The sequence below is a fragment of the Puma concolor genome, chromosome B1 (assembly GCF_028749965.1).
Source record: "Puma concolor isolate L17-30 chromosome B1, mPumCon1.1.hap2, whole genome shotgun sequence".
NCBI classification, from domain to species: domain Eukaryota; kingdom Metazoa; phylum Chordata; class Mammalia; order Carnivora; family Felidae; genus Puma; species Puma concolor.
This window is the reverse complement of record NC_141670.1, coordinates 204,072,357-204,096,921: the sequence shown is the minus strand read 5'-3', so window position 1 is coordinate 204,096,921 and position 24,565 is coordinate 204,072,357. Positions and strand designations below refer to the sequence as shown.

The 24,565-nt window shown below is 61.3% G+C and overlaps 1 protein-coding gene across 4 annotated transcripts in view; it reads right to left on the bottom strand.

Moving 5' to 3' along the window:
• The window catches only part of SORCS2 (sortilin related VPS10 domain containing receptor 2), a 456,995-nt gene that overhangs the window by 48,193 nt on the left and 384,237 nt on the right, over positions 1-24,565 (bottom strand). For all 4 annotated transcript variants that reach the window (XM_086705524.1, XM_086705526.1, XM_086705523.1 and 1 more), the window contains 6 exons: positions 24,175-24,248; positions 20,259-20,323; positions 16,711-16,829; positions 13,338-13,427; positions 5,525-5,704; positions 301-447 (listed from right to left, as the gene is read on the bottom strand). In XM_086705524.1, the coding sequence (XP_086561650.1) occupies positions 301-447; positions 5,525-5,704; positions 13,338-13,427; positions 16,711-16,829; positions 20,259-20,323; positions 24,175-24,248 (675 nt within the window). The remainder of the gene's footprint in view (positions 1-300; positions 448-5,524; positions 5,705-13,337; positions 13,428-16,710; positions 16,830-20,258; positions 20,324-24,174; positions 24,249-24,565) is intronic.

The window sequence follows — 24,565 nt, the reverse complement described above, 5'->3', positions numbered from 1 at the left end:
CCCTGCCAAGGAGCACAGAGCGCGTGGCTGAGCCCAGCCTGGAGCTGAAGAATGCAGGATTGTCGCTGGCCGCTTGTTACGCAGCCGTGTGGCGCTAAGTGCTGACTGATGCATCTTCCGTCTCCGACCTCCAGCTAAGCCTCCAGTAAAGCAAGGGGCTCCCCTGGCCCCTCTCCGCGACGCCCAGAGAAGCCCGTGGTTCCCGTCTCTCAGACGGGGCCCTCCCCGGGACGCCCAGGGCCCCTTCAGGGACGACTTGTGCCCACCCCGAGGAGGGTGTGGGACGGGAGAGGGACTCACAGGCTCACAGTTGGTTGGTTTTCCGTTCATGTCTGTGCTGGGTGGCCTCAAGCGGTCCCAGTCGCGGCCCTTGTTGTAGGTTATAAGTGTCACCACCTTCCCATTGGTTTTTTGGTTTGCCAGGAAGACTCCTTTCACCCCTCGGACCTGGGACAGCAAAACGAGAAAAGTCATGAACACCTGCCCGGAGCCCTCTGACAACAGCGTCCACCGTGCGCCAGCCTCTCGCCGAGAGCTCTGCCCGCGGGGCCTCACTCCTCACCCAGAGCTGAGGCTGACCGGGCACGCTCCGGAGGTGAGGGGGGCCCAGGGGGCAAGGGCCCAAGACCGTGGCCCGAGCTTCGACCGGAAGCCAGTTCTGTCCGACCCCAAAGCCTGGCTGCTTCCCAGCCCCGGACACCAGCCATCAGACAGTGAGCAGAGCTTGGGTCCTACCACGCCTGTGTGTCACTGTCATCCCATCTCCACCCCAGAGCTCCTGATTCGGAGCCCTGCCTCTCTCCCACTGGACCCGCAGGGCCTGGGCCAATGCCTCTGCTCTGGGCATTCCCCCGGCCTCCCTCTGCTCAGCCCCACACGGAAATGCCAGGGAGTGAGGATGGGGGTCTGTGCTCAGCCCTCCCGCCCCGGCCAGGGGCTCCAGTTCCCCTTGTCCCCTTTCTCAGACTCTCCAGAGAGCCCATGCACTGGCCCAGACACACCCAACAGTTGGCTACTGATTTGGCCCATAAGGAAGGTCAAATATCAGTAATCACCTATAGTCAGTCTCCTGGCCGCACAGAGACGGCCTCTCCCCAAAAGTTCCTTGCACACGGGGTCTCGGCCCACGGCTATGGAGACCCCACACCCCGGCCCGGCGGGGTTCCTTGGAGCCTCCCGTGTGCCTGGGGCTGTTTCTGCCCATATGTGTGCAGGACATCGGTCTTTCTCAAGGCAAGCCTGAGAAAACGGAGCCTCGGGGAGGCCGAGGAATACATTTATGTTGCAGTCACGACACACAGTTAGTGCGCGTCTTGTCTGTGGCGGGAGCTCGGTGTGAACCCCCCACAATCCCCAGGGTCAGCGCTCCCCCGCCCCAGCGCACAGGCCCGCCAGGTGCCCCACGCGTGGGGAGGACACAGGAGGAACGACAGACGAGCGAGTGGCGGATGCACCTCCCGCCCCTGCTGTGAGAGCGACACAGGCTGAGGGGCTCGAAATAACCTCATCAGGTCTCGGTTGCGGAGGTCGGAAGCCCAACACGCGTCTCCCTGGGCTAACGTCAAGGTGGCGGTGTGGCCGGGCTGGCTCCTCCCGGAGGCTCCAGGTGAGAATCGAGAATCGTGTCCGGGCTTTTCCCGCTTCTGGATGTCCCTGCTCTCCGCCTCCAGAGCTGGCGGTGTGGTGTCCCTGCGGCCTGTGCCCACGATCACACGGGTCTCTCTGACCCTCCTCTTCCGTGCCCCCTTTTTGGGGACCCTTGTGATCGCAGCCCCACCAACCTTAACTGCCCCTGTGCCTTGCGCGTCCGCTGCTCGTGGCGAGACGGGTGTCCGGCCCTCGTTCCACAGACGAAGCTTCGGGGCCGGCCCTCCTGCAGCGGGGGCCCAGGGCGTGCGGACCACAGCCCCTTCTCCCGCACACGGTGCCGGCTCTCTGCCTCCCGGAGGCCCAGTGCTGCGTGCAGAGGCCTCCCCCAACACCCTGAGGGCAGATCGCACGCGGACCTGGCCAGCGCTGGCTTGCTTCATTCTGGAATCTCTCTGTCCTATCCCGCTGGTCTCCACGAGAATGCCCAGCAGTAAACAGCACGGAAACCTCACGTCCCCGAGACGGCAGATGGCAGGGCCGGGCCGGGCCCGCCCCAGGCTGGGTCCGAGCAGACCAGCACCGGCTCCCAAAAGCGACGTGTCCACACCTGCGCCCTCTTCCGGGAACGACTCACTCCCGGGGTGGCTGTAAGGACCCACCACAAACAGGGGGGCTTAACCTAACAGAAATCTGTTCCCCCACTGTCTGGAAGCCGGAAGCCCAAAACCGAGGTGTGGGAGGGGCTGCGCTCCCTCCAGAGCCTCCAGGGGGGGACCCTCCCTTGTCCCTTCCAGCTTCCGGTGGCTCCCGGTGCCCCGGGCTTGTGTCCACGTCTCTTCAACCTCTTCCCTGTCTTCACGTTGTCGCCTTTCTGGGCCCGTATCTCCTCTTCTGTCCCCAAAGGACATTCGTCACCGGATCTGGGGCCCAGCTGGACAATCCAGTGTGGTCTCGTCTCAAGGGCCTTCACTCAATGACAGCCGCAAAGACCCCTTTTCTAGATGGGGTCTCGGTCACACGTTCCAGGGACTGACATGGCCATATAGTTTTGGGGTCCCCATTCAGCCCGCTACAAATGGCTGCCCCCCCAACTATGGGCAGGGCTCTTCAGGGACAGGGATAAGACTGGGATCCCCTGAACCCCGTTCCTAGACCAGCACAGAGACACCTTGGCACGGGACAGGCCGTGGAGCGTGCCCCTGTCTGTGGCCCCCTGGCCCTGGTCGCCCTCCCCCTGCCACCGTCACTCATGCTCTCTTCCCCAGCCGGCTGGGATGTGCAGCAGCTGTGAAGACGCCTTGCAGAACCGGGTCTGGGGGGAGCCCAGCGGCCTCCTGGAGGCTCTGCAGGGGAGGGGCCTGGGGGGGGGGGCTCCTGCAAGTAGCTTCTAGCAAATGGCAGTGGGCCTGGGCTGTGTTCCTCTGAGTCCTCTAGCGGGGATGTGAACCCTGACAAATGATTACAGTCATTACTTTCTCGGGGAAAATGGTTCCGTGCTGCTTGCTAACAGCTCAGAGGTGAATGCTGAGCCTTGGGTCTCTCTGGGAGGCCGCTTCCCAGGCCGAGAAACCCCACTGCCTGCCCCAGGCTCCCGCTGGCTCGCTGGTTCGCAGCGGGGACGCCCTCAGCCCTGCAGGCCTGGCAGGCCTACCGTCCAGCAGTTACTGTAATCGGGGCACTTTCTCACGGGCGGGGGCTCCCCGAGGGCAAGGAGGGAGAGTGAGAAGGTGAAAGACGGGGCAAGGGCGTGCTAGCTAGGAGTTTGGGGCCACGCGTGGGTGGACAGGCCCGGGCTGGTTCCAGATTCCTTGCTGATTCCCGGGTCTGCGCGGGCAGGTCGCTGACCTTCTCTGAGCTTCGGGCTCCTGACCTGGAAATGGGCTGAGTGGCCCCGTGCCCAGCTCCGGTGTGGACTAGAGCAGAGGAGGGGACCGGCCGTGAGAGGCCGTCCAGGCGGGGAACAGCGTGACTGACGTCTGTGGCATCCAGGCACAGAATGCGATAGTGCAGGGTTGAGGCCCCCCGCGTGGGAGCCAGGAGCCCCCGCTCAGAGCCTCCGATCGGCCTCGGTGTCAGGGGACAGCAAGTGCAGGGGGAGACAGCTGAGGAGAGACCCCAGGGAGTGCACAGGGGGAGAGGCAGGGAGGCGGGGACGCTGGGGGGCTGAGAGGGAGCAGGAGTCCCAGGATCTGTCCCTCAGGCCAAACCCCGCCCTGCATGGGCGCACGCGGGGAATGGCTTTACGGACGGCGGCCTGCGATTGCGTCCGTGATGAGAACCGCGAACGCTGTTCCCCAATCAGCAAAATATCCCTCCCCAAAGCGTCCTTCTTCTCTGTTAGGAGACCTGTATTACAAAGAAGTCATACCCCATTATTGGATTTTTAATTTCATCAGAAAGAGTAAGTCTGTCTCCTGCTCTAAACGCACCTACGTAGCATCTTCCTGGCCTGCGAAGCCTCAAATATCTGGTGCTTTACACTTTGCAGATATATCTGCAGACCTGAGATAGAGCATTCGTGATGGGGTGGGAGTAGGAGGGAAAAAGAGGGGAGGGGAGAGGAGGGGAGGGAGGGGAGGGGAGAGGGGAGGGGGAGGGGAGAGGGGAGGGGGAGGGGAAGGGGAGAGGAAGAGAGGGGAGGGGAGAGGAGGGGAGATGAGAGGAGGGGAGGGGAGGAGAGAAGAGAGGGGGAGGGGGGCGGAGTGGAGGGGAGGGGAGGGGAGAGGAGGGGAGGGGAGAGGAAGGGAGGGGAGGGGAGAGGAGGGGAGGGGAGGGGAGGGCAGGGGAGAGGAGGGGAGGGGAGGGGAGGGGAGAGGAGGGGAGGGGAGGGGAGAGGAGGGGAGGGGAGGGGAGAGGAGGGGAGGGGAGAGGAAGAGAGGGGAGAGGAGGGGAGGGGAGGGGAGAGGAGGGGAGGGGAGGAGAGAAGAGAGGGGGAGGGGGGCAGAGTGGAGGGGAGGGGAGGGGAGAGGAGGGGAGGGGAGAGGAGGGGAGGGGAGAGGAGGGGAGGGGAGGGGAGAGGAGGGGAGGGGGGGAGTGGAGGAGAGAGAAGGGGAGGGGAGGGGAGAGGAGGGGAGGGAAGTGGAGAGGAGAGGAGGGAGGGGAGTTGGAGGAGAAGGTAGGGGAGAGGAGGGAAGAAGAGTGGAGGAGACGGGAGGGGAGGGGAGGGGAGGGAAAAGAGGGGAGGGGAGGGAAGAGAAGGGGAGGGGAGGGGAGAGGAGGGGAGTAGAGGAGGAGTGGAGGAGAGAGGAGGGGAGGGGAGGGGAGTAGAGGAGGAGTGGAGGAGAGAGGAGGGGAGGGGAGGGGAGGGGAGGGGAGGGGAGTAGAGGAGGAGTGGAGGAGAGAGGAGGGGAGGGGAGGGGAGGGGAGGGGAGGGGAGGGGAGGGGAGGGAGGGGAGTTGGAGGGGAAGGTAGGGGAGAGGAGGGAAGAAGAGTGGAGGAGACGGGAGGGGAGGGGAGGGGAGGGAAAAGAGGGGAGGGGAGGGAAGAGAAGGGGAGGGGAGGGGAGAGGAGGGGAGGGGAGGGGAGGGGAGGGGAGGAGAGAAGAGAGGGGGAGGGGAGCAGAGTGGAGGGGAGGGGAGGGGAGGGGAGGGGAGGGAAAAGAGGGGAGGGGAGGGAAGAGAAGGGGAGGGGAGGGGAGAGGAGGGGAGGGGAGGGGAGGGGAGGGGAGGAGAGAAGAGAGGGGGAGGGGAGCAGAGTGGAGGGGAGGGGAGGGGAGAGGAGGGGAGGGGAGGGGAGGGGAGGGGAGGGGAGGGGAGAGGAGGGGAGGGGAGGGGAGGGGAGGGGAGGGGAGAGGAGGGGAGGGGAGAGGAAGGGAGGGGAGGGGAGGGGAGAGGAGGGGAGAGGAGGGGAGGGGAGGGGAGGGGAGGGAGGGGAGGGAACGGGGATGGGGTGACAACTAACACCCAGCGCCCCCGGGTCCCGCCCTGGCGCCCACCTCGAGGATGTCGATGAGCACGCTGTCCTCGGCCTGCCGGGAGCTGCGCACGTCCTCCAGGACGAGCGAGTAGTGCACGCCGCGCGTGTCCGACTGGTACAGGTTGTAGGTGTCCGTCTGGTGCCACTCCTGAACCGCCACGAACACCTGGCTCTCGTCCGTGCTGATGATCTGCAGATCCTGGGGACGCGGCGGGGGAGAGCGCAGGTCAGCGGTGCAGAGGGGAGGTGGGTGTGGGGGAGTTAGCCTGAGGGAAGGGCAGGCCTGGGGTGCCGGGCGTGGCTCTCTGGGAGCCATGCCGACCTAGGCCTCCAACCTGCTGCTGCCCTCAGCTCTGCGACCTTGGTCCGCCCCCGGGTCTCCGTCTTCCCACCTGCAAAATGGGGGTGACGTTCCAGCCCTCCAGACTGGCTCGTGGGAGGGATGCTCACAGGGGGGCTGTCTGCCCGACTCTCCCCGCCATGCACGCTTGCACCCCCAGACGTCAGGAAGCACCCCGAGGGGTCACCTCTGCGAGGCAGGGGATGGGCCTCCCCTCCCCCAGGCCCATCCTGAGGGTCGGACCAGTCATCCGTTGGTTCCTTCACTCAGCACGTGTTCATAAGGCGCCGTTCATAAGGACCGTACGGTGCTGGTCCAGGCACTCGGGCTCAGCGGGGAGCCACGGGCGGGCTCTGCCCTCGGGAACATTCCCCCCCGCAGTGGGAGGACTGGGCTAAGTCACTCCCCAGTCCTCTCGAGGCTCAGCCCAGGTTTTACAATTCAGAAGCAAAACAAAACCCACTGACGTAAGAAGGAAGAAAAAAGGGACCCAGGGCCACCCTTGGCTCTGCTTTTCTTTTCTCTCCCGGCCAGCGCCCAGTCCTGCGTGGGAGCCCCATGAAAAGGGCCATTTCAAAGCCACAACAAGCTTTTACTCCCCGGCGGGTGCCGTTCCTTCCCTTTTATCACTCTGACTTTCATTACCCTGCTGGCAGTGCGGCTGCCCGGCTCTGCCGATGGGCGGATGAGGCCGGGTGAGGCCAGCCAGCTCCTGCAGAGGCGAGGCCGACCCCTCCGCCCCCGCCCAGTTTGGGGGTGCACTTCTCTCTACGCCTTCTCATCCGCTATCAGGGCCGGCCTAGACAGAGGAAGCTGGTTTCTCTAAGAACGGACGGAGTCCCTGTTCGTCCACGGGACGTGGCCTCCAGTGAGAGACAAGATCTGGCCGCCCGGGGTAGGACGCAGGGCTGATGGCCCCCTGCCTGCCCTCCCCGCGCAGCCCCCGAGAAGGGGCTTTGCAGAAAGGGGAGGCAGCGCTGTGAAGCATCGGGAGGTCCCCGGCAGCATGAGCCGGGGCCCTTTGTCTACACCGGAAATCTAACACGCGGAAATGACTGGAACCAAGAAGCTCGTCACCAGGCAGGGAGCGTCCACGACACGGGACAGTAGGGTGGCGGGGCACAGGGACGGACACACGCAGGACCCGGCACTACAAGCAAGTGGACCGCTGCTCCCGCCTCCTGCCTCCCTTCCCCTATCTGTCGGCTCGCGGCCACAGGCCGAGCTGCACTGTGTCCACGGGGTTTGCGCAATCCGCCGCCCCGGTGGGGAAGGTGTTCCACGGGCCAGCGGTGCTGGGCCGTGCTCAGGCGGTGCCGGTGGCGATCACGTGGTAAGTGACCGACATCTGCTGTGGCATTAATCCCAACCTCGTCTCCTCTGCACCTGGGTGAGCGCATTTGGGGGAATGCTTACTATGATCTGGGAAACAAAGAAAAACGTAGGAAGTGGCCAGAAGTTGCCAGCAATGCCGTCCCTAGAGAGACCTGATCCCATCATTTAAAAATGTTCACTTTGGGGCGCCTGGGGGGCTCAGTCGGTTGAGCGTCCGACTTCGGCTCGGGTCATGATCTCACAGTTTGTGAGTTCGAGTCCTGCGTCAGGCTCTGTGCTGACAGCTCGGAGCCTGGAGCCCGCTTCGGATTGTGAGTCTCCCTCTCTCTGCCCCTTCCCCAGCTCACACTCTGTCTGTCTCTCTCTCAAAAATAAACATTTACAGGGGCGCCTGGGTGGCGCAGTCGGTTAAGCATCCGACTTCAGCCAGGTCATGATCTCGCGGTCCGGGAGCTCGAGCCCCGCGTCGGGCTCTGGGCTGATGGCTCGGAGCCTGGAGCCTGTTTCCGATTCTGTGTCTCCCTCTCTCTCTGCCCCTCCCTCGTTCATGCTCTGTCTCTCTCTGTCCCAAAAATAAATAAAAACGTTAAAAAAAAATAAAAAATAAATAAAAAAATAAACATTTACAAAAATTTTTAAACAAAGATAAAAACGTTCACTTTCGGGCCTTTTCCCACGTGTGATTCATAGGTTTTTCTTCCCACGTGCAGTGTGCAGCTCTCTCTTCCACCTTATACGGGGAGATTTCCCTCCGTCATTCGAATTAAGCATGCACACTTTTTGATGACGGCATATTATCGTCATCGTGGGCGTACCATGTTTCACCGAAGCATTTCCCCACTGGCGAGCCATTGGCGTCTCCAACATTATGTGCAGGACAGTCGTCAACATCCCTAGACATAGGTGTCCGCCTCTCGGATCACATCCTGAACATAAATTCTAAGGGGAAACTGTTGCATTGGAGAGTAGGAACGTTTTTAAAGCTCTTACACATGTTCCATGACGGTCTGAGAGTTTAGACGAATCCCTTCCCCACCGCATGCACGCCGATATTGAGAATGGTCTTTTAAAAAAATCTTTGCTGATTAGAGACTATGAGAAAAGCCCAGAGAGAAGAGATAAAAAAAATATGCAGTGTTTGCTCACATCTGGATTTACGTTATTCTATCTCTGAAAAGAAAAGTTAGGAGCCAGAGAGACATGTGTTGACTCCATTTTCAAATGAAGGACGTGAAAAACAATCAGTTCTATGTACACGTCCGTAGACGTATTTGTAGATACATGTAGATGTGTCTGTCTCAGTATTTGTACGGCCTGGAGAGAGACGTGGAAGGAAATACCAAAGTCGCCAATATTTGTTACCGGGTAGAATTAGGCTTGGTTGCATGTGACAGAAACTAGAAAAGAAAAGTTGGTTCAAACAAGCCAGCTCCTTCCTCCCCCATGTAAAAAAGTCTGCGGGTGCATGGTCTGGTATGGAAGTTCTAACATGTCACCAGGGACAGAGGCTCCTCCTGGGTCATCATCCCGCTGTCCCACGACATGGCCCTCGTCCTCATGGTTCACGATGATGGTCAGAGTTGCGGCCATCATGCTGACGTGCGAGCAGCAGGAAGGAGGAAGGAAAGAGACAGAGGCTTGCCTTTAGAGGGGGGCTCTGAGAAGTCTCCCACGGCAACCCCACTTCCGTATGTGGCGGCCAGACGTTAGCTGGGAAGCAATGTACCAGCTAAAAGTGGGGGGTTGTTAGAGCAGAGGCTCAGGGGAAGAATGGATACTGAGAATTGTCTACGAGTTATGCACCTGTTACCTTGAGGGACAAAGAGGCAAGACTGTCGTGGAAACAGGGAATGGGGAGGCCAGAAGGTAGAAACAGCATATATGCCTGTAGTGTTTCTTTAAATGGCTTCCCTGCCCCCTCTCGGTCCCCTGTCCTTCTGGGACACCCACACACATACGTTGGTCACTTGCTGCTGTCCCACCGGTGTGCCTTTCCTCAACCCATCTTCCTCCCTCTCCCTCAGACTCCGTAACGTCAACGGTCCTACCTGGGAGTCTTCCTTCTGTCTGTTCAAACCTCCCTCCAAGCCACCTCGTGAATTTTGCATTTCCAATGTTGTCCCTCCTAGCCACAGAATTTACTTGTGGTTCCTTTTCATGTTTTCTATGTCTTGGTTATTTCTATTTTGCTCATTTTTACATTGTTTCCTTGACCCGCTTCACGGTTTCCCTCTCTTTGAGCGTCTTTGGGACAACTGTATTAAAGTCTTTGTCTGGTAGGTTTGCCATCTGGTTTCTCAGGGACAGCTTCTGTTGCTTTCTCCTTTGATCGGATCGTGCGTTTTTTATGCCTTGTAATTTGTTGTTGTTGAAAACTGGACACTGGAAATTAATAATGTGGTAACTCTGGAAACCAGATTCTCTCCCTTCCTTGGGTTTGGTTTTCTGTTTCTGTACCAGGGATCTGTCGGAGCTAAAAAGTTAAGCTCTTCCCAGATCTTTTGTGAGGCTGAGCCATTCCCCTGGGGCATGCATGGTGACTTTTGTAAACTCCAACAGGCGTGTGGTTGCGTGTGAGTGTCGTAGTCCCTAAATCTCTGCTCCCAAAAGGGGACAAGAGGGGACACAGAAGAGGGTGGGGGCTGGAAGCAGGCTCTGGCCCGCTGCTGGCTGCAGTGACGGCTTCCCGCCAGGATGCTGCAGCTCCGTGATGAGAAGCAGCCATCAACTCCCAGCACAGACCCCCAGGATTGGGAGAACGGGGTCCCCATGGCCATCCTGGCTCCCAGTGTCCACGCTGCTCACGCGAGCCCTGCCACGAGGCTGCGGCGGGCGGGGTGGGGGGCTGCTATCACGGAAGAGCCAAAATTGCAGAAATGAGCCCGGATTCACTATCCACACGGTCGCCTGGACGCTGCAAGCCTCCGAACAGACCCCAGAGTTCCAACGCAGCTGCACCACGAGACGCCCCAGGAGCCACCGTCGCCCAAGTGGGAAGACGCAGGGCTGGCGCTTCCGGCCCCTCCCCCAGCCCCCGTGGCCTTCGTTCTTACACTTCACGCTTTCATTTTATTTTATAAAGGTTATTACAAATAAAAGGATATTTTACTTGGAAGTAAATTTGCATTTGCTTTATGCTTATGAAAGGTTGCACATAACTGATGGTCTTTTGGATTTCTCTCCTCTTGTCTGTTTACAGCCTTTGTCTATTTACTTTTTCTGTTAAGGAAGGTGGTATTTTTTTTTTTTTAATCATGACAAGTAAATAATTCAAGCAAAGGGTGCTGGCACGCCTAAATCAAGCCTGGTCGTCTTTTGTAGTTTCGCAGGCAGTGAAAGGGGAGTCGCGTGGTAAGAGTCACGCCGTTTAAAGTACAAGGGATGTGGAAAGAAGGGACACGACACAAAAAATCTGGCCGAGCTCTGTTGAAACCGGTCTATTCCGACTTTGCCGGTGGCAAGGTGGAACCTTTTAGGAAGCAGCCCAGCTACACAAATATTTAAATCCGTTGTCTAGAAGTTCTTCTTAGACTTGAACTTGAGAAAATAAAGACATACCCGCAGGCACAATAGGTAAGCATTGCCGCCTTGTTGGAAACGACCAAGGGCCCAACCACAGAAATCTGGCTTAAACGAGGTACGGTCTCCTCCACGGGCAGTTCTACAGTCACTGACAGTGGGTGTCCGGCACCATCCCGGGAAAATTTTCATGATATCACGTCGGCTGTACACGGAATGCCTGCTCTGATTCAGCTACGCGAAAGTCACTGGGGCATGTGGCCAAGGACTGTAAGAAGAACCAAACAGGGGCCAGGCGGACGGGATGGGGATGGGGGACAGGGGACAGGATGGGGGACAGGGATGGGGGGCGGGGACGGGGGAAGGGGGACTGGCACAGGGGCTGGGTAACCGGGGAGGGAGCCTCCTCTCTGCTCTAATTTCTATTGTCTTCCTGATGTTTCTACAGCAATTAAAGGGGGGGAAAACGGAGTTGGTTTGAGGGGAGGAAACAGACAGGAGCTACAAATGCATCATGAAACAACACAATCTGATTAGGAAATTCCACTGGCCGGTTCTACAGATTGTTGGTGGGAAACCCTGGGGTCTGGCTGCGCCCCTGAGTTTGGTGAAGAGGAAACAGGCCTGCTGTCTGTCTGGGCAAAGTGCTCCAAGATGATATGAGGTCTTGACCCCGCGGGGCGCCAGAGGGGCAGGGAGTGCTCCCTGAGGGCAGCCCAGTTCACCCATCATCCTCAACCGCCTGTCACCGGGTCCCGGGCACGGCCCCGAGACAGCGTAGTCAGTGCCCGTGCAAAAGCCACGATGCGAATGGGCGCCTGGTCTCCCCTTGAAACCGATCGCACGGGGGCATGTACGCGTCGCATTTCTGCCGCCCACTTGGGATGCGAGGGCCGTGTCTCCCATCACAGCCTCGCGATTCTTTCCGACGGCCCCCTTTTCCCACAGAAATGGGGAAGAAGGGAGCTAGCAGGTAACGTTACCTTTAAGGTCCTGCGGGGGGACATGAGGACCCCACCGACGACTTTGAGAAACACGCACTTCATCACCCCCACCCCCTCCCCGGGCAGGCAAGGACTCCGAGGTCCAGGAGGCACGGCCAGAGCTCAAGGTCACGGAGGTCATGACTTGTGGCTAGGCTGAGAACTCCTTCAGACGTGGCCTGGCTGCTGGTCCAGCCACCCCCAGCCCCGGAGAGGGTCAGAAACCGCCCACAGTCCCAGTGTCACAGGGGAGCAGGGAGGGGCCGGGCATCCACCTAACCCCTCCTTGCCTGGTGTCCCCCTCCCCAACTCCAGGGCACAGGGCCACGACACAGGAGGCTTCTGATGCTGCTGCAGTCCCGGGGGAGGAGGGAGGAAGAGCCTCAGAAGCTGAAAAGGCCCCCTCACTCCCCAGGGACGACACCGACCAACCCATCTGCCCTTAATGAAACCATTAGCCTTTCATTTACGGACTCAGCCAAGCCTGGAGTTAATCTATGCAACTTGCTCCTTTTCGCTCTTTCTTTTCTTTTCCATGTCCCCCCTTTTCTTTTATCAAGGAGAAGTTTGAAAAAGTTTTCTTATAGCTTAAAAAAAAACCCATGTATTTTTCTCGTTCATGGCTCAGGAGAGGTGTTCTGGTGCCCCGCGCAGCACAGCACAGGTGCGGAGGACTTTACAGCAATGCACAGCCCCCAGAGCAAAGATCTCGTCTCCTCTCCATCCTCTGCCTTAAGCCAGGCTCCCTCCTGCCCCAGGGCCTTTGCACAAGCCCAGCCCTCCACCTGTGCAGCTTTCCCACGACCTTTAGACTTCAGAGGAAATGTCCCCTCAGGGAAGTCCCCCCACTTCCTCACCCTCTGGAGGCGGGCCTCACAGGGCAGAGCACAGCCTGCGACTATGTTGGACATTTGCCTGTTTCCTCTCTGAAAACCCCACGAGAGCAGGAACTGGGGTATCTGTTCCACAGCTGTAGCATCAGATCCCAGCTTATACTTGATGCTCAATAAATACGCGTGGGAGAACGGCTGCTCCAGTCTGCGCTTCTAAATTATAAGCACCGAGGATAGAGGTCTGTGAAGCGGGCCGTCCGATGTCCTCTGGAGGGAGATGTGGCATGAGGCTGGTCTCAGACTCACAGGGACCTGGGTTGAGACCAGCTTCGGTTTCTTACTAGCTGTGTGACCTCAGACAGGTTACTGAGCCTCTCTGAGTGTCAACCAGAGATTTGAAATGGGATGGGAATACCACCAGCGGGGGGGTGGGGGGGCACGGTGGAGTCTGGCCCCGAGGCAGGGCTGGGGGGGCAGGGTCTAGGCCGCCCCTACCCCCCTCCCTGCCTGCCCAGCAAAGGGGAAGGAAGTGCCATTAACTGAGCACCCGTAGGCATAGCAGGCGGCTGGAATGCAGAGGTGAGTAGAGCAGAAACTGCCCCGTGCCTGCAAACCCCAGATGAAAGGAGGAGGTGGCTGGGGGGGATCCCCAGCTCCCTGAGGTCGGAAGGAGGCCCTAAGGCCGGATGGAGCTGGGCGCACGCGAGGCCGGAGCGGACAGCGTGTGAGCAGAGTGGCTGCGGGAGGCACAGCCGCTCTGGCAGACGGGGCAGCGCGGGTCGGGACCCGGCCACGGGGCCGGGCGCGGGGGACCCCTCTTACCTGTGGCAGCGCGTACTTTGGAAGCTTCATCAGGACAAACTCGTTGCGACGGTAAGAGACGTAATATTTGGTCCGGTTTGTTGCGGTGGCCTAATGGGACGGAAGAAGACAAACCCAGGGAGCCTTTGCAGTCAGGCCGGGCCACGAGCGGACGAGTGGGACGCTCTAAATCGCGCGTCAGCTGGCGAGAACGCCCCGTGACTTTGCTCACGCCTGCTCTGCGCGAGATGCAAAGACTCGTCCTCATCCTTCAAAGCCCGACACCAAACGTCCACCCTCCGGGACGTCTTCTCCACCTCCGTCTGTGAGAACCAACCTCCGTCCCCACGCTCTCCCAGCACCCGTTTCCCAAATCCAAGCGACGGAAGGTGGAAGGGGTTCTTTGGCCCAGAACTCCTCTTCGGGAGGGTGCGCGGAGGGCCACCGGGGCGGGGGGACGAGACCGGCCAAAGGCGAGCTCAAGCCACGGAAGACGACCAGCGAGGCGCGAGGCATGAGCCGCGGAACAGGAGGCAACGCTCGCTGAGGCCGCCCGCACACGTGCTGGTTCCCATCTCGAAGATGAGAAAACCGAGGCACAGAGGTAGTGAGTTGTCTTCCGTGGGGAGAAGAGTGGGGGGGGGGTGGGGAGAGGGGCAGGGGGGCAGCCGCCGGACGAGGGCAGAGGGCGGTGGCCGGGGGGACGATGGGTGACATCTACGTCTCACCGTATGTGCGTGCCTGTGGGTGTGCACCCATGCACGTGTGTGAGTGTGAACGTGTGACCCCCCCCGGGTGTGTTCACCGTGTGCATGCACGTGGGGGGGGTGTCTTCTATGTCTGAGTGAGCACGAGTTGTGTGTGTGTGTGTCTGTGCGTGTGTGTGCGTGCAGGTGTATGTACATGGCAATGCAGGTCACTGCTTAGGAGCATAGGCCACCATGTGTCACTGGCCGGGCTCGAATGCCAGCCCCACCATCTGTAAACCAGGTGGCCTTGGGAGAGTTTTTTTGAGCCTCGGTTTCCCCGCTATAAATGAGGAGGACAGTATCAGAAACTACGCGATGGGGCAGTCATGGGGAGCAGGATCTGGGAAGCATGTGGGGCGGCCCCAAGGCCCCAGGAGGACTCAAAGAGCTACTGGAATTATTCTTACTAATCAACAAACTATAACAGGCTCACAATGTGCAAAGCATCATGACTACAAGGATGAAGAGATTTCTCTAGACAATTCTATCCTGAGGGCAAGGGACTGTGCGGTCTGCGGTGGTCTGGCCCTCAGGGCCCCCAGAGCAAGGAGTATTGGGATGGGGGACGTGTGGGGGTCCTGGGAGCTCAGAGAGAGAGTGTCCTGGGGTGGGAGAGGCCAGGCAGACTTCCTGGAGGAGGAGATAGCACTCTGCTTCCTCAGAAAGAAGAGCCAAGCAGCCCAGAGACAGACCTGCTTAGCAGGTGGGGGAGGACTCTGGAGAGAGTGGCTGAGAGAGGTCGGTGCCCCTTCTCAGAGCCCCGTCTGCCAGCCGCTGAGCTCCCCCGATGGAGCAGAAGGCAGGGCCGGGCTTGGCAGCCCTCTTGGCCTCGAGAAGTTCAGGTTCACTGGGGAGCCCTGTGGGCGGATGCTCAGCCAGCCAGGGCGGGCCAGGCCCATTTCTGCCAGGAGCTGGTGGTGAAGACAGCGGGGTCTTCTGGGGCCCTGGTGCAGAAAGAAGGAGGCCTGCAAACATGGTGACCTTCCTCATCCACCGGCCACGGGGGGAGGGGGCTTGTGGGGCGGGCAGAACCGCCAGTATCCCTGAGACGTGAATGCGACTTTTAGCCCAGGGAACAGAACGCACTAAACACAGCCACATCCTTCACACAGGAGTCTGCCCCCCGCCCCCCGGGTGCCACAGCGTTTCTTCCCCAAATGGCGGGTCACCGGCCACGTCCAGCAGGCCCTCTCCCCACGTGAACGCAGCTGGCATCCGTCCCGGGCCTCCAGGCGGCCAGGACCTGTCACGCCCATTTTATGGGTCAGCAAGTAGAGGCTCAGAGGTGGAATGATGGCTCTTCCCAAAGCCAGCCGTGGCACCATTAGGTTCAGACCCCCACCTGTCTGTCCCCTGCAAAGGAACCAGCACCAAGAGCCGCTCAGCACCTCCAGGGGGGACCCAGGAAGCGGACTTTCAGGTTCATCACATACTTTGTTGGTGGTGAGGGCTGGTGGGAGGGGCCACCAGGCACCTGCCGGATCCTCTGAGGTCCAAGAAGACAGGGAAGAGAGTACAGCAGGGGAGGCAGGACTAGCTCAAACCCGCCCAAGATCAGTCTGCAGGGGAGCAGCGTCCCCACGACCTCCAAGTTGGGGGTTAAGACAGCTTTTCTGGGCAGCTTTGGAGAAAGATGGGAACCAGAGCAGGACAGGACAGGAGGCGGATGGAAGTCTGCGGCCCCTGACGGCCCGAGCAGGTGCTGGGGGCCCCCGGTGCTCATGGGGCAGGGTGTGCCCCTGTCCCACATCGACAGTGTCTCCGGTCACTGGTCAGACCAGGCCACCATGACCGTGAGGAATGGAGACCAAGCCCCAGCTGCAGTCCCGTCCGAGCTCAGGCAGAGCAAACCCCAGGGATGAGCAGGTGCCCTGACTGTGGTGGGCGGGGACTGTTTCTTCTCCCACCTTCCATGTGGCCTGGTGGAGCCCCGCTCCTTACAGATCAGATTTATCCATACGCTCGTGCGCAGCAAGCCCCTGTGTCCTTGTGTGGACGAGGCAGCTGCGGTGATGAAACGTCCCCGAGACAGGGCAAAGAGGAGGCTGAGTGCGGAGGGAGCCTTGGCATTTATGTCGTGGGGTCCCAGGGGGCAGGACAGGGGCTACCAGATGAGAGTAAAGCCAACGCTTTGTGCCAGAATGAACTTTCTAAAGATCTGAGCTATCCAGGAGGGGGACAGGCTGGTTTTGAAGGAGTGAGCTCCTCATCACGAGAAGGAATCAAGAAGCGGTATGATCGGTTATTCACTGGAGTTTCTGAATGGTCAGACCACATGGTTCTTAAGGGTGGTCCCAGCCGTGACCTGAGAACCCACGTGTACGGGCAATGACCAGACAGCCCCTATCAGTCCCAAAGTCAGTGGAACCAGCAGGAGCAAACTGGGCTTGGGTTCGGGGCCCCCGAGCCGTGGGAGGTTGCTGACGGGCAGAGGCGGGGAGGGGCAGGGAACAGCATCCCTGCCTCAAGGCTGTGGCTCTGTGGGGCCCTGGTGGGGGGTGCCAGCAGCACGCGGTGAATGAAGTAGCCTCGGAAGGAAAAGAGCCATTTTCTCGCCTCCCGTCCGAGCGACTGTGTCTCCCCCAGCGTGGCTGACACTCCATGCCACCTGCTGCCCGTTGGCGGAGGCCCAGCTGCAGCCTTACCTTAAAGAAGATGTAGTCGTCCTGCACGGTCAGAGAACTGTGGTCAATGCGGCCTGGGAACAAAGCCGTCAGCGTCTTGTCGGAGCAGCTGTGGATCTGACAGGTGACGTAGCGAAACCCTGCAGGAGATAAGAGCCAGCACTCGGCGCAGGAAACCTCAAACTCCCAGACTCTTGCCGAAGGGCGCGTCAGACACAGCCTCAGACGCGATGCAACGCCGACCCGTTCTTGGCGCCGTCGGATAGCACGGCTGCGGGTTTGGCTTGCGGGTCTGAGTCTCAGGGGGCCCGTCCTGTGGCTGCACCTGCCGCTGAGAGGTGGCCCCTTACGCCTGGCGCGCTTTGCATCCTCCAGACTGTGCTGTCGTGGCCCCATCTTACGGAGGAGGAAACTGAGGCAGAGAGGGAGGTTGGGGAACGTGTCTAAAGCTGGGCCACCCGGCCTGCCGCCAGCTTCTCATAAGGGACGAGCCACGCCTGCTCCTCTGGGGGGTCGTCTACAGACGCTTTCATGCCACAGTGGCAGAAAACCCGAGGGCCGCCGAGCTGACCCCTGATGGGGAATGTCCGCTGACCCCGGGCTAAAGTCGTGCGGGCGGGTGAGTGCCCACCTTCTGCTCACTGCTTCATGCCATAGCGCACCCCCAACTTAAGTGTCCTAGCCTGCTTCTGTCTCCCTGGGAGAAGGACCTCAGACTGGCCCAGACAGAGAGCCCCAGCCCAGGGGCCTGCGCTGGGCAGGTGCACTCACCCACAGAAGGGCAGCACGGGGCCACGGTGGGCACCCACAGCGCCCATCGTGGCACCGGCCCCCTCCTGCCCCCCGGAGCCTCCCCTACCTAAACAGGGGTGCGTGTGGGTGGGACTCAAGTGTCCTTTCTTCCCCTAACCTCAGGCGAACGCTTTCCTCCCTTCGCAAACGCTTACGGTCAGGCAAAATCGAACGCGCACTTTGCCAGGCGGCTGCTGTTTTTATGCCGCATCCTGTTTTCCCAGGGTTTGGGGGTCCCGCGAAGTGGTGCAGGGGGGCCCGAGCCTATGCCGGAGGCGCTCTTTGTTCCAACTTGCGGGGCAGGAGCAGGGTTTAACCGCGGACACCAAAGTGGAGCCCACGAGGGCGTTCCGGGTCATCAGCGCCTTTGGGGCACATCCTGCCACGGCCCTGGTGGCTGGACAGCGTGGACAGGGCCGAGGGGCCGGGCTCGGGGCCAGGAAGACCCCATGCCCGCCTCAGCAGCGGGGTGAACTGGGTTATAGTTGCTCTGCTCCAGCAGAGGTGAGGATTAATGCCAGCCTCCAAGAGTGGGTGGGGCCCCAGGGAGACAGCGGCACACGGGGGACCCACAGTCAGCCACGGCTGTGCCACTGCCCCCCGCTCCTGAATCCCGTCCACGTCCCCGCCAAACGGGCTGGTCGCTCCCTGCGGGCGGCACTGGATTATTTCCTGTCCTGGACTCGCCTGCTGGACACGCGGTGGGAACACTCACCCGGGTCTGACTCGAAGTCACCGCCCAGCTCACACCCCCGTTCTCGGGCTCACACCCTCACCCACTCACCCACTCGCACACCCACTCACTCACAGTGGCCCTGCAGCTGCCCTGGCCGCTGGCATTTGACCATGTGCTTATTCACTCGGCAGATCCACTGGGGACACAGAGTCGAATCAATCACACCCACCCGGTCCCCACAGAGCTGTGACGGCAGCCCAGGCCCCGAGAAGGTGGCCGGCAGGGAAGGTGGTCCAAGGACAGTAAGAACCCCAAGATGGAGAAATGTGGTCGAACGCTCCCAGTAGGGGCGGGGCCAGCAGGGGGGGGGGGCCAGCTGGCAAGGCGAGCCTGGGGAGTGACCCCCCGGTAGGGGCGGGGCCAGCTGGCAAGGCGAGCCTGGGGAGTGACCCCCTGGTAGGGGCGGGGCCAGCTGGCAAGGCGAGCCTGGGGAGTGACCCCCTAGTTCAGACAGAGTGGGTGACGACTCGGGGAGGGACCAGGAGGTCCGGGTGCCGTGCCACCGAGCTTGGCTAGACTGGACTCTAATGGGGCTCGGAGGCTGGGGCGTGGGTGCCAGGGGTCAGGTGGGGGCGGGGGGACACACGTGGTCTTCAGTGGAGGGGACGCCACTCAGGTGCTACACCAGTTCTGGGGAGCCAGTGGTGTGGCTGCTGGGCCAAGGGTTCTCCCTCTCCCCTGGGAGGGCAGGTCGTGGGAAATCATCTCCACGTGACAATGGTGCCCCTCATCGGGATGCTGGCCTGTCCCTCCTCCCCTCTGCAGGCAGGGCTATCCTGAGAGACAACCACCCCCGTGGCAGGTCAGTCCCCGTGTCACCCTAAGCGAGGCCCGGGGTGTTTTCGGATTTGGGGGTGGAGCATGGTGGGAGCCTGTGACCTTGTGCGTGTGGGCAGCCGGGAACCCCCCTGGGCTTTGTTCTGGGGAAGCCTGACCCCGATCCAGGGAAGAGCTGAGGGTTCGGAAGAGGTTAAGGGACTCAGCAGCGGCTTCCCTCCACATCCACCAAGCGCTCGCTCATGACGTCCCCGCACTGAGCCCCACATGGGCACTGACCCATTTCACAGACGAGGACACCGAGGGGCCGGGAGGAGAGGGAACGTCCCCGGGGTCATGCCGCTGGCACACGGCGGGCTGGGAATGGACACCAGTGCTTCTGTTCTCAGCCGGGACTCTCTGTGGCCCGGCTCTGAATCTGCCCCCCGCCCCCACTCCCCGCCGTGTGTCCTACCCAGGGAGCTCCACTGCGTGGCCCTCGCCAGCTCCCACGCCTGTTACACGTGAACCTGTGAGGTCCCCACTCCAAGGGAAACCGGGCAGGAGGGACTCAAGGGCCCCAGCGCCCAGGGGAATGTGGTCGGAGCAGCGACGGGCACCGGGGCGGCGCCCCCTCCACTCTCCTCCCCTCCTTGCTGCTCGGGCCCCATGGCTGGTACAACGTGGACAGCTTCTGTGCTGTCCCCAACCAGGCAAAGGGCAGGGCTGTGGCTTGTTCACCTCTGTGTCCCCAGCAGGGTCAGCACCGGCCTGACCCACAGGGGACTCAAGTACGTGTTGAATAAAGGTCCTCTTGGCTCTGATGTTCCAGAATACCCCATGGTTCTAGAATCTTCCATACTTCTACGGCCAGTGGTCCTCCCTCAGGAGCACAGAGGACCATTCCCAGAGCATGCAAGGCCCCCGGGGCACCCTCTGGCATGAAGCCGGCTGGGCCGGGGCGGCCAGGCCCCTGCCCCACTAAACGGGGACGTCATTGGAAGCCCCCACCTGGCCTCAGCACTCAGCAACGCCAGAGCGGGCGCGCAGAGCGAGCAGGAAACACTCAGTGCTCAGAGGCCGGAACCAATCACCCTCTTAATAGACTTTCCCACTGGAGCAGAGCGCGTGGCTTCAATTTATCCCCAGCTGGAAAACAAGCACACTTAAAGTTACGCCACATCATAACATCTAGAGGTCGGCTGTGCAGGGCCAGCCGAGGAACCGAGCAGGGCACACACCTGGTGCAGGCACATCCCCCCGCCCTCCCCTGGCCCCGACTTACCTCCTCCGAGGTCCTGGGTTTCCATGTGGACCAGGTCGGGGTCGGTGTCCACCCCAGACACAGCCCTGGAAGAGAGCGGGCTGGGGTTGGCGCTGGGAATGGGGACCCCAAGCCCCTCTCACGGTGCCTGCGTCAATCCCTGAACCCCAGGTAGCCATGTGGCCCCGGGGGCTGGGGCCACGCTTGCTCTGTGGTCCTCCCCCTGCTCCTGGGGAGGGAGCCAGAACCCAGGGTTTGCTAGGCATCCTTCTTTTTCAAGTACTCTTCGTAGCAGACTCTCCTTTACCAAAGACGCTCACGTTCCTTGTATCTGTGTTGTTGTTTTGTTTTGGTTTGATGATCAAAACCCCCGTAGGAGGCTGGGCAGGCCTTGGGGGCGGCAGGGGCCCGACGAGCTGACTCTAGCCGTTAGAGTTAGAGCACAGACGTCGGGCCAATACGACTATTAAAAATCCAGCCGCCAGAACGACCCTTCTCGTGGACACTCACCTTTCCCAGTAAGCAAAGTGAGAGTCAGCATGGGGAGTCCCTTCCCGCGGCCGCTCCGCCCAGCAGGCTGCCTTCCCTGTGGCCCCCTCTGGGCCACCGAGCTGTCCTCCGTGGAAGGAGCACTGGGTCTCCGGCAGCCCCTTCCCCAGCGCTGGTGAGCGCCACGCCCCCCCCTCCCCCAGCTGGTCCCTTCCAGTTCCCAGCTCCAGGGTCCAGGGGTCCCCAGGTGCACAGGGAGAGTCCACAGAGGGTCTGAGGGCCGGGCACCCCACAGAGGCTCCGTGGCACAAGCCAGCGGGGCGTCCCCTGCAGTCCACTGATGTTGCAAACCATGGGCTCCAGCATCCGTCACTCTGCCCCTAAATACTATTTCAAGGTGAGGTTTGCTTTAGGCTTTTGTGCACAGACCACTTGTGAGCTCGGAGGACCAAGGTCTCCTGCCCAACATTTCTCTCTCTTTTCTGAGTCAAGTGACGCTGTTCCCTTCTCCAGGGTCACCGACAGGTCCTCAGGCCCTCAGCCGGGCAGCTGGGATTTTAGCCTTACAAGCCTGCACCTGCAAAGTGCAGTAATGATAGCAGCTCATTCACGCTCTCCCTCCCTCCCTCCTTCATTCACCCCTCCCTCCCTCATTCACTCACTCACTGATTCATATCCTCCCTCCCTCCTTCATTCACTCCCACTTATTCATTCATTCATTCACTCACTCACTCCATCACTAATTCGGTCACTCACTCATTCACTCACTCACCAGCTCACCCCTGCACCGACTCACTCACCTACTCAGTCTGTGAGTCCCACTCACTCACCTGCCTTCTCCACTGAGCGGCACCCCCACCACCCTCCCGTGCCCCCTGGCTCTCCCATTGGAGCACCCCATCCCCAAGCCCCAGGCCCTGGACCAGGCAAGGGCCCACCCAGTGGGTTGAGGTCCCCGCCCAGAACCCCTTGGTCATGGGTTCTGGCGACCACGCGAGGCTGCATGCACGTCACCTCAGACACAGCCTGGCTCCCTGCAGGGAGGGCCAACCCTGTTTGTTGAGGTCCCCAAAACTGGCGTGTGGGAAGGTCTTTGGTCCGCTGCCTAGAAACAGCAGCCATGTGAGATGGCCCAGGGGCAGGCAGGTGCGTGGAGAATACCTCAGGGACACGGGGGGTTGGTCCGCACTCCTACGGACGTCACGGGAAGCCTAACGCAGACGGTTCCTGTAAACCCTCACAGGCGCCACACCAGGCCCGTGGCGGGAAGGGCTGTCTTCTCCCTTCTGCCTCCCTCCACCACAGAGGCCCTGCCGCCTGTCCCACCCCCCCGGGCAGGTGCCGAGCTGGCGGAGGAGGAAGGCTGAGACTTTGTGAGTCAGCTCGGGCCTGAGCAGAGAAGCAGACATGGGAAGTCCGCGAAGCACAGCGGCCAACGGCACGGCCGCTGGCCGCAGGCGGAGGGCTCCTTGCCGGCAACGTGGTCCAGGACACGTGCCCTAGCCTCTCCGGGCCTCAGTTTCCCCCTCTGTCACGTGAGGGGAAGACAGTCAGGGTCTGTGTTCTCACTTGACACGATGGCGCATTCGTTCTGGTACCTGGTAGATGGTCAGCATCCACAACGTGGCAAGTCCACAATGTGGCTGCTACGACCTCGCTCCGCGGCCGCGGAGGCCAGGGGGAGGGCAACACACAGGTGCCCATGGTGGGCGCAGGACGCAGCGGGCCTCCCGCCCCTGGGCTGTGCCTGCCGGGGGCCCCACGGCCAAGCTGATGAGCTCGCTCGCCGGGTAGCCTCCCAAAGCATGAAGGGGTCCCAGCCTCAGACGGAAGGCGGGCGTCGGCCGTCCCGCTGTCGGTTCGAGGACAAAGCACATCTTAGAAATGCTGGCAAAACAGCATTCTTCTCCGCTTACAAGAGGGGGGGCTTCTGCCTGTCACCACGTTCCGGGAAAGGTTCCTGGGCCCCAGCGGCCAAGCGTCTGGCCCGATTATCTCTCACGCATAACGGCTCAGAGCAATTTGAGAAACTTGTGGGAGAAATGATTTGATTTGCCCGAGATAATACCCTGTTTGAGTTAGCGCTAATTTACCGCGGGCACGTTTCCCTCCCCGTCCCGAGAGATCTCCCTGTGCCTGGCCTGGCCTGGGACAGATGGCGGGCCAGCACCCGCCATCCTGCAGACTTCCCAGGCCCTCCTGTCGGCAGATCCTGCCTCCTTGCCCCTCCCCACCCCCTGGGAGCCCCTGGGGCCAACAGTTCCCACCAGTGAGGAGGCCGGTGCTTGACGTGGCCTCAGGCTTCCCAGGAAGGCACCGCGGGATGCCGTGTGGCGAGAGCCGTGACCTCTCCCGCCAGCAGAAGGCACGCATACCAGCCGGCAATATCCCAGAGTTAGAGACGCGGGCCTTTCGGCCACAAGTCAGGAAACTAGCTCCTTGCCGTGATGCGCATGAAGACAGGCAGACGCGGAGGAAGGGGCTGGAGGGCTGTTTCCACGGTGCTTCTCTGCTGGGGACACAGGACTGTGGCCCAGGAGGAGGTTTGTTGTACACACCAGGTAAGATAGGGAAGGGATAGGAGCGTGTGCACACGTACAGGTGCAAGAAACAGCAATTTGGTCGGAAGAACGCGCGTGCAACTGAACGTCTCCAGAGGTGGTTTAGGCAGGAAATGGGGCCCGGGGCCAGCGCTCTCACGGCCACTCCCTCGGCCGCCGCCCCGCCCCGCCAGCAGGGGCTTGTCCCCCGTGGGCCTCGCTCGCTCCACAGACTGACACCAGTGCAACGAGACTAGAACATGAGACGAGAACGCTGCTCAGACTGATTGCTGAGCGGGGCCCCAAGAGACAACACCAGTGTGGGAGGGGAGCCCCCGCATCTGACATCACGCAGGGAGGGAGAGCAGGGCCCAGGCAGGCCGGGGAGGCTGCACTGGAGGGGGGCAGTCCGTCAGGGGCTGAGTTAGGACCTGGGGCAGGAGTGTGGGGGGAGGGGTGGTGAGGAGGGGGAGGGTAGAGTAGGGGGGGCCGGTGGGGAGGAGAGACGAGGGGGCGGAGAAGAAGGGAGGGGGTTGGTGGGGAGGGCAGAGGAAGAGGGAGGTGGGGACGGGAGGGGAGATGGGGTGGTGGGGAGGGGAGAGGGAGGGGAGGTAGGGAGGGAAGAGTCGGGGAGGGGAGGGGAGGGGAGACAGGGGTGGTGGGGAGGGGGAACCAGTGGGGAGGGGAGCGGGAGGGGAGGTGGGGAGGGGCGCACGGGTGACCTGAGGGCAGCAGGCCCAGACTCTCTGCCACGTCCCACAGGCCCCAGCAGGGCAGGAAGAGCACTCTGGAGGTCCCCCTGGAGGAGGAGGTCATGGCTGGGGTCAGAGGCAGGAGAAGGCGGGAGCCCCGAGCCGGGGGCTGTGGGGGGGCAAGGGGAGGACCGGTCGCAGGTGGGGGGCTCTCACCAGAACACGTGGTCTTTGGTCACTCGCTCCCGCAGCAATGTCCACTTCTTCCCCAGGTCAGATGACACGTAGAGCTTCAGGGCAGAGAAGAGAAACACAAGTCCGGTCATACTGTGAGGGATGAGCCTCTTCCGGGCCGGGGGCCCTCTGCCCTGGCCCGCGGATGCCCCGTGGGGGTCGGGAGGCCCGTCCAGCCCGGGCAGGCCCTGTGCTCACGTGGGGGCCCAGACCGAGCTCCGGAGGCCAAGGGTCGGGCACAGGGGCTCTGTGAAGAGGCCGTCTCAGCCCCTGCGCAGCTGGTAGGAACCAAGAGGCCCTGGCCAGGCAGAAGTCCCAGGGGAGGCGCACCTGAGCGTCGCTGGCCGGGAGGGACCTGGCAACATGCCACTCC